Below are 14,740 nucleotides of genomic sequence, written 5' to 3'. Positions count from 1 at the left end.
TGAGAGGAACAGCTTGAATTCTGTTCCCTTGTCTGCTAGCCCCTCTCCCTTTTTAGGGTTTTTACTTGCCCAAGGCATTTCTTGCCTAGTACTTGATGCCTGTTTTCAAACCCTTTGAAGTGCTTTCCCGAAATGGCCTTCTGTATGTGCTGATGCTGTACTTTTTATTAATTTTCAAGATCCTTTACTCTTATTACATATATGTAATTCTATCTCATGTGAGTTTGGGTTTTTATGAGCATATTCCATAACATTTAACCATAGTTAACACTTAGGTTAACTTGCCTTCCCTAGACATTTTAGAACTTATAAAAGCTTGGTTTGAATTGTAATAGCCAAAAGCAACAGGCAAGTGTCAGACACATTTAAAAAGCCCTTGGGAAGACTGTAAAAAACCCAGTACTGATTAAAGAGGCAAAATTGCAAGAGCATGAAGTATAAATATTATATTCGAGTTTGTGACTTGATATGGTATAAAATCATGAAACAGTAAAAGATAAGTCAGATTTAGTTTTCACTGGATTAATAGCATAGCTGGACAAATATCTTTATATGTATGTTATGTTTGTTTAGTAAACTTGAGCACTTGAAATCTTAATCATGGAAACATGAAAAATAACACTACTCCAAAATAAGACTATTTATGGTACTTTTTTATTTTTGGTAGTTTTTCTTGATCACCCTTGTGAGTGAAGCATATTGTCTAGGCAGGTGAAATGTGGCAGCACTAACAAAGCACAGTTATTTGGTAAGTAAAATTGGAAAAGAAATTACCGTATCTAGTCCCGTCAACCCCATCTGTTCTATGCATTTATGTATTATGTATTTTAAAGAGTTACAAAAAAACTTATGAGCAAATGTGGGACTCATAGACCATGCTATACATCTCTAACCCTTACATGTTGATGTAAATGTTCTCTTGTTTATAATGGGTATCAATAAAATTCTTATTTTCAAATAACCCATGTTAGCAGCTATTTATTGAGAATTAACACTTTGCACTTGCTGCTTGTTCTGCTCTCACAGATACCTTTGAATCTGAATTGCTGGTACCACGTAAAATCTTAAGGGCATATTTCCTTTTTTAAAAATGTTTTATTTTTAAAAGGGCTTGGAGGGGCACCTGGGTGGCTCAGTCGGTTGAGCATCTGACTTCAGCTCAGGTTATGATTTCACGGTTCGTGGTTAGTTTGTGTGTGTGTGTGTGTTGTTGTTGTTGTTGTTTTTAATGACTTAAAATTATTTGCTTCCCGGTTCCTGGTCTCAGAGTCAGGTCTGGGCTGTAAATCTTGATGCTGTCCGCACTCTCTGTGGCTGAGTTCTGCCACACGGAAGCTGCCCGCTTGGCTTGCCAGGAGTCTCTTGCGGGCCTCCTGATGCTGCTTGTCCCCGACATCAGAGGTCTTGTCGTGGCTCACTGCCGGCTTGGATTTAGCTGGCTTCTTTGGAACTGGAGGGGGTGTTTTCTTCTCTTCCTTCCTCTTCTCGGGCTCTTGAGCTGATAGTTTGGAACCTGGAGCTTGCTTCAGATTCTGTGTCTCCCTCTCTCTCTCTTTGTCTCTCCCCCACTTGTGGTCTCTCTCTCTCTCTCTCTCTCTCTCTCTCTCTCTCTCTCTCAAAAATAAATAAATAAATATTTAAAAAAATAAATAAAAGGGCTTGGAGAAAATAGAGGACATTATAGTTTTTAGAAAGAATGGTCTGGGAACCAAAATCCTGCATTTTTGTTATCATTTCTGCCATTTAACTTTTTCTAGGGCTTTTGACATATCCTTCTTTGTGCTTTGTTTTCCTCTGGTTTTCAGTGAGGTAAGTTAGACTAAATGACTCTTAAAGCCCTTCCACTAACAACATTCTGAGTAGTTCTCACAATGCTTATATTCCAATCTGTGGCTTATCCTTTGTTCTTGTTGGTTGCTAAACTTTTAGGGCATTTTCTCTAATTGTCAGGTGTAATTGTTAAGAGACTTGTACACCAGTTCTGCTGTTTATTAAGCTGTGTAACTGTGCAGATTACTTAAACTTTATATATTTTTTTCTGTAGAGTTCTACTAATAAAGAGTATTTACCTCAGAGGACTCCTGTAAGCATTGGGGGATAATACATATCAAGCATTTAGCAAGATTTCATGAAATCAGTTAACAGTAGTTGCTACTTTCTTCTGATTTTAAGATATGGATATATATTTGGCTTCAAATGGAAAAAAATGTATAGCATCATAGCTTATGATTCCTTAAGTTTTCTGTAAGAACAAAATGTATATGTCTTTGAAACGGAATTTAATCTTTTGCAGCTCTTTGTACCAGAATATAGTAATTTTTGGCAGTTTGAGCTTTAAGCTCAAACTTTATAGAATTCTAGACCTATGTGACATATCAGTGAAGCTACTGGGTTGCATTTTACAGGCCAGTTATCTAGGTATGATTCATCAGTGTGTTATTCTATGCAAAATCTTATGTTCTGTAGGGGCCCTCAGAAGTCATTTTTATTACTGCTATGACTTTATAATGCTTGAATTATTCCAACTCATTTTCTTTACAGTACAAATTCTTAGGTTATACTTTCAAATCTGGTTGTTGTTTTTTCCTCTTTTGTTTTGTAGAAAAAAACACACATTGTTTCTTATTCATAGGTTTCCTGTAGCTTACCTCTATGTAGTAGGGTAATGCCCCTTTACTGATTGAGGTCAAATGCGGTATGTTCACATTTTCAACATAATATCAAGTCTGTTTGCCTGTACATCAGATATTTAAAACATTAATCTTTCCATTATCAGTAGCTGGATATTGATACTGTATTCTTAGAGATCATAATCTTATACTTTTCAAACCTGAAGTTCAGGTCATCCTTTTTAGAACCATAATCTGTGGAAAACATTAATCATTTTTTTCAGATTCTCTAGCTGCTTTCCTTCAGTTAAACCAGATAATTAGAAAGCAGCATATATGCAGTGTATATATTACCTGAATTTAAAGATACGTCTTCACTGGATGACTATCTTATTTCATGCCCTTGACTTTTATGGAGAGTTGCTGTAAGAACAATAACAATAATGCAGACATGATAATCATTATATTAAAAACAACAGTGACACCAGGCACATATGTACCCCAGTGTTTATAGCAGCACTGTCAACAATAGGCAAATAATGGAAAGAGCCCAAATGTCCAACACCTGATAAATGGATTAAGAAGGTGTGGTATTTATACACAATGGAGTACTACTTGACAATGAAGAAGAATGGAATCTTTGCCATTTGCAGCAATGTGGATAGAACTGGAGGGTATTATGCTAAGTGAAATAAGTCAGAGAAAGACAGGTCTCAAATCATATGTTTTCATTCATATGTAGAATTTGAGAAATCTAACAGAAGACCATTGGGGAAGGGAAGGAATAATAAGATAAAAACAGAAAGGGAGACAAAGCCTAAGAGACTCTTAAATACAGAGAACAAACTGAGGATTGATGGCAGTCAGGGATTGGGGGGGATGGGGAAGATGGGAGATGGGCATTGAGGAGGGGACTTGTTGGGATGAGCACCAGTTGTTGTATGTAAGTGATGAATCATGGGAATCTACTTCCAAAGCCAAAACTACACTGTATATACACTGTATGTTTGCTAATTTGACAATAAATTATTAAAATAAAAAAATAAAAATCTGCCCCCCAAAATAAATAAAGTTTGTTTTATTGAGTGGGCCCTGGTTCTTGTTTTATTGTTCACTTTCTCAACTCCTTGTCTACAGTCTCCTTTGGGTAAAAGTATAATTTATCATATTGCAAATGAATAACACTTGCTTTATTTGTTTGACTTTGTATGTTATGAAAGGGCAGACATTGTTTTGCACTGAAGTGCAGGACTAAAAATGATCGTGTGAGGTGAAACCAGGCAAAAATGATCAATGGAGAATATTACAACTGTTAAAAGACCTTTACAAATTTGGCAAAACATTAAGAACTTTCTTACTCTTGGTTGTAAATGTATAAGGTAGTGCATTTTGGCTGTATAACAACAGCTTCCTTGCTGGTCTCCCTTCTTCCAAAGTGTCTTAGTCTAGCCATTCATTTATACTTAAAAAAAAAACTTTTTTTAAATGTTTATTCTTGAGAGAGAGACAGAGACAGAGACAGAGACAGAGTATGAGTGCGGGAGGGTCAGAGAGAGAGAGGGAGACACAGAATCTGAAGCAGGCTCCAGGCTCTGAGTTGTAAGCACAAAGCCTGACGCGGGTCTCGAACTCACAAGCTGTGAGATCATGACCTGAGCCGAAGTCGGATGCCTAACTGACTGAGCCACCCAGGCGCCCCCCACCTTTAAAAAAAAAAATTTTTGTCATTCATTTATACTTTTATAGTCCCACTTTATGAGGACACTGTAGTTCATTTACCCATTTTTTAAATTGAAGTATAGTTGGCATGCAATGGAACCAACTAATCTTCAACAAAGCAGGAAAGAGTATCTAACAGAAGAAAGATGGTCTCTTTAGCAAATGGTGCTGAGAGAATTGGACAGCAACATGCAGAAGAGTGAAACTGGACCTCTTTCTTACACAATACACAAAAATAAATTCAAAAGGGATGAAAGACCTAATTGTGAGACAGGAAACCATCAGAATCCTACAGGAGAAAACAGCAACCTCTTTGACCTCAGCTGTAGCAACTTCTTACTTGACATGTCTTTGAACGCAAGGGAAATAAAAACTATTGGGACTTCATCAAGGTAAAAAGCTTCTGCACAGCAAAGGAAACCATCAACAAAACTAAAAGGGAACCTATGGAATGGGTGAAGATATTTGCAAATGACATCCGATAAAGAGTTAGTATCCAAAATCTATAAAGAATTTACCAAACACAACACCCAAAAAACAAATAATCCACTGAAGAAATGGGCAGAAGACATAAATACACTTTTCCAAAGAAGACATCCAGATGGCAAACAGACACAGGAAAAGATGCTCAACATCGCTCATCATCAGGGAAATACAAATCAAAACCACACTGAGATACCATCTCACACTGGTCAGAGTGGCGAAAATGAACAAATCAGGAGACTATAGATGCTGGAGAGGATGTGGAGAAACAGGAACCCTCTTGCACTGTTGGTGGGAATGCAAATTGGTGCAGCCACTCTGGAAAACAGTATGGAGGTTCCTCAAAAAATTAAAAATAGACCTACCCTATGACCCAGCAGCAGCACTGCTAGGAATTTACCCAAGGGATACAGGAGTACTGATGCATAGGGGCACTTGTACCCCAATGTTCATAGCAGCACTCTCAACAATAGCCAAATTATGGAAAGAGCCTAAATGTCCATCAACTGATGAATGGATAAAGAAATTGTGGTTTATATACACAATGGAGTACTACGTGGCAATAAGAGACTCTTAAATACAGAGAACAAACAGGGTTGATGGGGGTGGGGAAAATAGATGATGGGAATTGAGGAGAGCACCTGTTGGGATGAGCACTGCATGTTGTATGTAAGTGATGAATCACTGGAATCTACTACTGAAGCTAAGACTATACTGTATGTTAGCTAATGTGAGAATAATAATAAAAAAAAATTGGCATGCAATGTTATACTAATTTCAGGTAAGTATACAGCATATTGTTTCAACAATTCTATACATTACTCATTGCTCATCGTAAGTGTAGTTACCATCTGTCATACATTATTATAATATCGACTATTCCCTATGCTGTGCTTTTTATCTCCATGACTTATTTATTTTATAACTGGAAGTTTATACTTTATCTGTTTAACCCATTTTTATATTAATGAATTTCAGGTTTAGAGGTTTTTTTTGGCTGCAAAAAGTGCTTCTGTAATATTCATGTGTATGTCTCCTTGGGTATATGTACAAGGGTTTCTCTGGTGTATATATACATAGAGGTTATTGTTATTGAGCATGAACATCTTAAACGTTACTAGGTATTTTGAAATTGCCTTCTTTTAAGTATCAGTTTTTTCCCTTAATTTTTTTGAAAAATTTTTTTTAATGTTTATTCATTTTTGAGAGAGAGAGAGAGAGATACAGAGTGCAAGTGGGTGATGGACAGAGAGAGAGAGAGAGAGAGGGAGACACAGAATCCAAAGCAGGCCCGGGGCTCTGAGCTGTCAGCACAGAGCCCAACGTGGGGCCCAAACCCACAGACCACAAAATCATGACCTGAGCAAAGTCAGTTGCTCAACCAACTGAGCCACCCAGGTGCCCTTCCCTTAATGTTTTGATCAGTTTTCCTAAAATTTTGGAGTCTTAAGTTTTTTACTCACCAATCATGTCATTGATATTTTTGATGACTTTGAGTCTTGTTGACAGAAATGAACTATTTCAAAGTGTGTGAGATTAATCTAGATAAGAGGTCAGCAAATTACACAGCCTTTGGGCAAAGCCAGCCTGCAGCTTGTTTTATTTTTATTTTTTTATTTTTATTTTTTATTTTTTATTATGAAATTTATTGTCAAATTGGTTTCCATACAACACCCAGTGCTCATCCCAACAGGTGCCTCCCTTAATACCCATCACCCATCCACCCCTCCCTCCCACCCCCCATAAACCCTCAGTTTGTTCTCAGTTTTTAGGACTCTCTTATGTTTTGGCTCCCTCCCTCTAGCAGCTTGTTTTAATCTAGCCCTTTAGTTAAGTATAAATTTTATATTTTTAATGAGAGGTTAAAAGAAAAAGAAAAATGTGACACAGGCCGTATGTAGCCCACTGAGCCTAAAATATTTATTGTCTGGCTCTTTATATGTTGTCTTTCTTAATTCCACAATACTTGAGAAATGTCTTCAAGTATATTTACCTCTCTGCTGGCTGTAAGTGTAAATTTTGTGTCCTATCACATAGTCTAACCCTGTGTATAAAAACAAGCTTATAAAATGATTTGGTATTAAGTTGTTGCTGTTTCTTTAAAGTCCTTCAAAATGTGAAAACATTCTGCTTCAGCATAACCAATATTTCATCATCTTCATTGAAGTTAAATCTATTTGGGACTGCATTATTTAAGAAATTAAGATAATTAAGTCATCAGTGTTAAGATTAGAATCGTGAATCATGTTCTATTTTGGGGGAAATAAGCTTAGAAACAACTTCATTGTGTAAACGTGATTGCTTGGAGACAGTTTAAGTATCAATGTATAAACAATCGGTATACCAATTATAAAATTTAGTCATCAAAAGCACTGTCCCAAGCAAGTTTTCTTAATAATGTGTTTGCTTACAGATGGTTTATGTGTTCCCTGGTTTATGGTGGATTTCAGTCTGCGATATAGAAGTAAAAATACCTTATATGTTAGATGATATTTTATAATATGTCATACTTAAGCTTTTAATACATCTGCCTCTAATTAGCCTCAAACACTAATTTTTTTAGATCTATTACTCTGAAATAATTTTGAAAAGATTATTTTTAAAGAGGAAAATAGACATAAGTAGAGGAGAGGTTTTTTTGTTTTGTTTTTTAGGGAACCAATTAACTTTGTTAATGTTATATAAAATTTACTCATGCATAATCCTCGATTAATAAAAAAAATCAGGTAGAAAGATAGGACTGTCTCTCTTGTTACTTAAGGATTTCAGTGTTGATGCTATCAAATAACTCAACTGAACCTGACTAATGGCAGTATCTTTGGGGCAGCTGGTTTTGGTCACCTGAACATTGAGATACTCTTCCTATTCTTTTCTTATTCTTATCCTTGACTATTCCACCCTGATCCCCATATGTTTTAATGTACTCGTTTGTTACCATATTTCAGTATTTTTGAAGCACCCATTGTGGAGGTAAGTATACAAAAACAGTATTAAAGATTGTCTCCTTTTTCATCAGGCATATTTACACCCATAATTTTTTGTTCAATTGTCCCTTCTGTCTTCTTTTGGATTAGTCAAATGTATTCTGTTATCCTCTCTTATCTCCCCTATTTTCTTAAATTTTTTTTTTCAACGTTTATTTATTTTTGGGACAGAGCGAGACAGAGCATGAACGGGGGAGGGGCAGAGAGAGAGGGAGACACAGAATCGGAAACAGGCTCCAGGCTCTGAGCCATCAGCCCAGAGCCTGACGCGGGGCTCGAACTCACGGACCGCGAGATCATGACCTGGCTGAAGTCGGACGCTTAACCGACTGCGCCACCCAGGCGCCCCTCCCCTATTTTCTTAATAGCTAAACTTCTTTGTTTTACTTTAAGAAAAATACTTGCTCTAGGTTTATAGTCTTATAGTCTATATATAGACTTAGTTTATAGTCTACCTTGGAATTATACTATGCTACTTTATATATATAGTAAGATTCTTAAAATTTACTTTCCTTTGTGTTATATTTGTTCTATAGTTTATCTCTGCATGTGTATAAACCCCACAATATATTATTACTTTTGCTTTAGATGGTCAATTATCTTTTATTTTTAGATGTTTATTTATTTATTTTGAGAGACAGCACAACCAGGGGAGGGTCAGAGGGAGAGAGAATCCCAAGCAGGCTCCATGCTGCCAGCACAGAGCCTGACGTGGGGCTCGATCTCATGAACTTTGAGATGGTTACCTGAGCCGAAATCAAGAGTCAGACATTTAACCCACTGAGCCACCCAGGTGCCCCACGATGGTCAATCGTCTTTTCAAGAAATTAATGAGAAAAGGGGGATTTTATATTTAGCCACATAGCCACATTTCCAACATTCTTCATTTCTTTGTATTTGATACACATTCCCCTCTGGTTTAAGAACTTTGACATTTCTTGTAGTGGAGATTTACTGATGATAATTTCCTTCAGCTTTTGTTTATCTGATACAGTCCTTTATTTGCCTGCAGTTTTTTAAAAAAAAATTTTTTTTGTTAACATTTATTTATTTTTGAGACAGAGAGAGACAGAGCATGAACAGGGGAGGGGCAGAGAGAGAGGGAGACACAGAATCTGAAACAGGCTCCAGGCTCTGAGCTGTCAGCACAGAGCCCGACCTGGGGCTCGAACTCACGGACCTGAGCCGAAGTCGGACGCTTAACCGACCAAGCCACCCATTGCCTGCAGTTTTTAAGGCTATGCTATTCTAGCTTCACAATTGTTTTTTTGCAGTACTTTTGCTCTGATATCACCTGGCTTATATTGTTTTGAATGAGAAGCCAGTAGTGATTCTTTTGTTTATTTGTAATGTGTCTTTATATTCTCTGACTTCTCTTTAAGATTTTATCTTTATTGCTGGTTTCCAATAACTTGATGTACTTGGTATAATTTTTTTTCCCCATTATATTTGAGATTTGTTGAACCTTTTAGATCTGTGGTTTCATTGATTTTTATCAAATTTGTGTATATTTTTGTCTGTCTCCTTAAGCTTTTTTCTTGATCTCCAATTAGACTTATTTTAAATCTTTTTATATGGTTATACAGATTCCCTTAGTCATTTTTATTCAGTCTTTTTTGTTTCTGTGCTTCAGTTTGAATAGTTGCTCTGTCTTCAAGTTTACTGATTTTTCACTGCTGCAGTTATTATATTTATAATATCTGGTCTGCTAATTTTATCATTTCTATTATTTCTGGGCCTAAGAATATTGAATCTTTTTAAACTTAAATATTTCTGTCTGTGGATCAAGTTGGGGTTTTTTTCTTCTTTTTTTTTTTTGAACTCTCTAAACTTTATAGAAAGTTTGCAGGAGTAGTCACAAATAATTTTGTTTTTCTTTAAAGCATTTGAGATTAATTTGCTGCTGTATGCTCCATTACCCTGAATGCTTTATAATGTGTATTTCTACCAAAAAATACATTCTGGTCACATAGCCATAGTGCAAACCATCAAATTAAAAAAGAACATTATTATTACCATATAAGTTTTATCACTTGTCCCTGAACTGTCTTTTATGACAGAATGATCTGGTCCATAATCATGTGTTATATTTATTTGTCATGTCTCTTAAGTCTTCTTCAATTGAAAACAGTTTCTCAGTCCTTCCTTTACTTTCATGACATTGACATTTTTGAACATTACAGGTCAGTTATTATGTAAAATATCTCTCAGTTTGGATTTTTCTGATATTTACTCATGCTTCGATTCAGATTTTTCATAGAAATAATGCTATGTTCTTCTCATTGCATCCTATCAAATGATACTTGATTTCAAATTGTCCCATTACTACTAACGTTAACTTTGATTATGATGGTGTCTGCCAAGCTTCTCCACTGTAAAATTACTGTTATCCCCATGAAGTTCATGTTACTTTGTGGATAGTTACATTGAGACTGTATATCTTGTTCCTTAACAAATATTTCATTTATTTTTATTAATTTATATCTTCATCGGCTCATGAATTTCCGTGCTATTCAGTGGATCAGCATTCATTTACCAACATTTGTGTTGATGTCTCCATTGTATCACTTTGGCCAGTAGGCTCTTTTAGCCTGGTATTTGTGTGCTTTTGGCAGTTTTACATCTCTCTGAGCACTTTCTTGCAGTAAGATTTCCAGACTCATTTTGTACTTTGCCTTTCCCAGCCTTGGAATCTGCCATTTCTTTAAGACGCCCTGATACCTTTTGGTGGAGAATTTGGAAACCAAGTTTTTAAAATTTAAAAGCCGGGCTCTGGGTGCCAGCTGTGCTTATTGCTATTGGGGTATGGCTGTTCTCAGGTTATCTCACAGAACAGAGCTCATGAATACACACACACACACACACACACACACACACACACCCCACACCCCCCACACACCACACACATTTTTTATCTATATTTAGCTAAGTATATTGAAAATCTTGAAATTATACTGATAATTCCAATGTCAGTTCAATATAGCAGAATTTATTCTTATTTTCTTTATTTATATGTTTATAACTCCTCTATTAATAGTGAGAAGCCTGGCTACTGTCATCCTTAATTATTTATTTAATCAGTCATTCCAAATAAAATTCCCCTGTATTACCTCTGCTGCTTTTCTTTCAGAACATTCATGTCCCTCACCCACTGACTCCCCAATGACATTTAACATTTTTGAATGTTAACATTTTTTCTTTCTTAAATATGTAAAATATCATATATTGTATGAAAAACAGTGGGCCTTCTTTTTTATTGCACACTATCTACTTTCTCATGGTGCATAGTCCTCACATCACAAGAAGTCATGGGGTATTAAAAACAAAAAACAAAACCCTGTTGTTCTGAGAACCACAACTGTTCCCTTCAGATACTAGTATGAAGTTTGTTCTATAATGCCAAATGTCCTTCTCAGCTATGGAAACTTTCTCTCAATGTGCTCATTTGAGTCAACTGGTAAGAGCATGTTTGGCCCTGCATTTTCAGTGTCTAGATGGCCAAGTCAAGTGAGAGCAGAGAGCTTGAGAGTGGCATTTGTATAGGCAACACACAGGAACTGTAAGATAATATCATGGATTACATGACTTCCATTCAATTCTTAGGAATTATCATGGAGTCATAAGAAGAGTAGCCCTGAGGTTTTGTTTCTTGTCACAGAGTGCCATTGATCTAGTGGACTGGGTTCCAAAATGACATGTAGACCTACTCGGAACCAGTCTCTGGTTAGACCTGGGAATACTTGGATGGTATCTCTTTGTTGGTCTCCCAAATTAGACTGTTCTATCTTCAGTGCCTAGCACTGTGCCTGATACAGAGTAAAAAAAGTATTCATTGATGAATGAATGAAAGACAGATGAAGAAGAGGTTAAACTATTTAGCCACAGCTTTTCCTTTGTACTGATGTCTAGTTTCTGGGACAGAATGGCTTTAATATTTGAGGCATAAATAACACCCAATGTAAATAAGTATGCTATAAAGGAACCAGCTTAATTAAGAGCAGATTTTTATTTTTTCCCTTTTTCCTCTTTTACGTATTTATTTTCTCTTTCATTGAAAGACATATATATGGTTGCATTTTTATAAGGACACTGAACAGTTGTTCTCTTTTCATGCAGGGGCCTGAATTAATGAATAAATATGTTGGTGAATCTGAAAGGGCTGTTAGAGAGGTAAGATGATAATGTCTTTGTGTATGGTTTCATTTTGTTTTGGGTTACTGATTCTGAAATTTCCAAATGAAAATTCTAGTGGTGTATTTTTTCTTCAGGCAAATATTATTTTATTATTTAAAAATACAATTTTGAGAGGCACCTGAGTGGCTCAGTGGTTAAGTGTCCAACTTCAGCTCAGGTTATGATCTCATGGTTCATGAGTTCGAGCCATGCTTCGGGCTGTGTGCTGACAACTCAGAGCCTGGAGCCTGCTTCAGGTTCTGTGTCTCCCTCTCTGCCCCTCCCCCACTTGTGCTCTGTCTCTCTCTCTCTCTCTCTGTAAAAAATAAATAAAAATGTTTTAAAAATTACAGTGTTGATAATCTACAATACTTTGTTTTTGTCTTTAAACATCATCATATTACCAGCCGTTAGTTTTACCAAATAAAGATTGTAACAACTGCCAGAATTTCACTAAAAACGAAAAAAAAAATGTACGTCTGTACTTATAAGGAATGCTTGATCTCAGAATGAGATTTAAATCCTTTAAATTATGTAGTCCTTTAAATGAAATGAGCTTAGTATAAAAAAATTTCACTTTACTCTCATTTTAATTGTTTTACCTTTGCCTAGTGATTTAGACAGTGCATTCCCCCTCTTCTAAGATTTACAGTTAGTGCTTGATCGTTTTAATTTATTTTTCTTGAGAGAGAGTAGGGGAGGGGCAGAGAGAATCCCAAGTAGGCTCCACACTGTTAGTGCAGAGCCTGACATGGGGCTTGATGTCACGAACTGTGAGATCATGATCTGAGCCAAAATCAAGAGTCATCTTAAACAACTGAGCCACCCAGGTGCCTCAAGCCAGCTCCTGATTGATAGGCTACTCATTCATATCGCGGAAGCTACACAACTGGTAAATTCATGCAAAATCAAGGCACTTGGACTTGGGTAACTACAGTAATTTGACCACAGGTTTTGGCTTGCTAAGCAGAGGTTAGTCTGCCTCACACAGACAGCCTGTATTCTTTCAGAAGCTAAGCAAGGACAAGAACACACAAACAGCAATGGAATGATGGTCTCCAGGAATGGAATGGATGGTCTCCATTTGTGAATACCTGGGTGCCAACCCAAGAGTATTAGAAATTAGAATACTTCATTTTTCATCTGAGAAAAAAAATTTAAGTTACTTTTGTCCTATTTTTTTATTTCTTTAAAATGTAGACAATGGCAGTTGTAGGAAAAAAGGAAATGTTTATTAATAATGTTACGATAACCGTTTTGAATTTTTATGGTCATGATCCTTGTGACCAGAAAATGGGGGTCTAGGTTACAGGAAACACACCTTTGGATTTCTTTCTGCCTGTGCTGATTTTTTCTAGGCCATTTCCATATGTTGCCCCCCCTCCCCCGCCATGGCTGTCTGGCCAGTCTCTAACGTTGATAGTCTGATTGACTTCTGATCTAATCAGTCTATGCTCTTTCAAGTTTTTTTTTTTTAATTTTTTAATTTTTAAAATTTACATCACATTAGTTAGCATATAGTGAAACAATTGATTTCAGGGAGTAGATTCCTTAATGTCCCTTACCCATTTAGCCCATCCCCCCTCCCACAGCTCTGGCTCTTCCAAGTTTTGATCATTTTTCTTGTCCTGGCTTTACATCAATCATTACTTTCCCATACTGTCTTCACAGAAATGAGCAAGGAATGTGGCTTTGGGGTTTATGGGTATTTTATATGCTAAGCTATAACTGATTTTACATGTTTATGGCTTTTCTTTTAAACATGTGTTTATGATAGTTAATAATAGCTGTCATTTACTGAGCTCTTACTATGTTCCAGGCACTGTGCTAAATGCTTTGCATTCTTTTTTCTTTAATTCAATTCTTCAAATAATTTTCTGAGGCAAGCATTTACCATTACCTCCACTTTATAGATGTGGAAATTGAAGTTTAGAGAAGTAAAGTTACCCGCTGAAGGTCATGATTGGGCTGGTTGACTTGTACATAATAGATTTAGTTCCTAACAGTTTTCAAACTAAAACCCAACTGCAGAGTTTCTGAAGTTTGCTAATCTTTAGTTAATGCGGTACTTTTTTCACCAGATCTTCCGAAAAGCGAGAGCAGTGGCTCCTTCCATTATTTTCTTTGATGAACTTGATGCCTTAGCAGTTGAAAGGGGCAGGTAAGAAATATTTAATAGGACTGCAATTAAATATCAGTGATTACATTGTAGAGGATATAGTATTTCCTATACAAATTTTATTTATCAATGTATTTGGCCTCCATAAAATAATTTTTAATTCATGTAAGTTTTTTCTTATATCCAACTATTTTATGTTCTCATTTTATAATACTTTCATATACGTTTTTTAGAAGTGTTTTTTAATGTTTGTTTATTTTGAGAGAGAGAGACAATGAGCGGGTGAGGGGCAGAGAGTGAGGGAGACACAGAATCCAAAGCAGGCTCCAGGCTCCAAGCTGTCAGCCCAAAGCTAGACATGGGACTTGAACTCATGGACCACAAGATCATGACCTGAGCTGAAGTCTGGCGCTTAACCAACTGATCAGCCAGGTGCCCCCATATACCTTTTTTTTTTTAAGTATTCATATCCATTTGGGGCATTTGAGTTAATTTTCATAGTTTATTATTTACAGATACCCCTGTTTACAGAGACCCCCCCCAGCACTGCCTATCAGAATTTTGGTTGTTATAAATGTATGATAAAAACTATAAGCAACACTCCATTAAAAATAATTATACAATACAGTAAAACCAATTATAATAAAAGATTT

The 14,740-nt window shown here is 36.2% G+C and overlaps 1 protein-coding gene across 4 annotated transcripts in view; it reads left to right on the top strand.

Annotated features, from left to right (window-relative positions):
• AFG2A (AAA ATPase AFG2A) overlaps window positions 1-14,740 on the top strand; it is a 362,532-nt gene that overhangs the window by 83,936 nt on the left and 263,856 nt on the right. For all 4 annotated transcript variants that reach the window (XM_040474516.1, XM_040474509.1, XM_040474525.1 and 1 more), the window contains exons 12-13: window positions 11,912-11,965; window positions 14,050-14,129. In XM_040474516.1, the coding sequence (XP_040330450.1) occupies window positions 11,912-11,965; window positions 14,050-14,129 (134 nt within the window). The remainder of the gene's footprint in view (window positions 1-11,911; window positions 11,966-14,049; window positions 14,130-14,740) is intronic.

This window comes from Herpailurus yagouaroundi, unplaced genomic scaffold (assembly GCF_014898765.1).
Source record: "Herpailurus yagouaroundi ecotype Mexico unplaced genomic scaffold, PumYag 28, whole genome shotgun sequence".
Lineage (NCBI taxonomy): Eukaryota > Metazoa > Chordata > Mammalia > Carnivora > Felidae > Herpailurus > Herpailurus yagouaroundi.
This window is presented reverse-complemented; position numbering and strand designations above follow the sequence as displayed.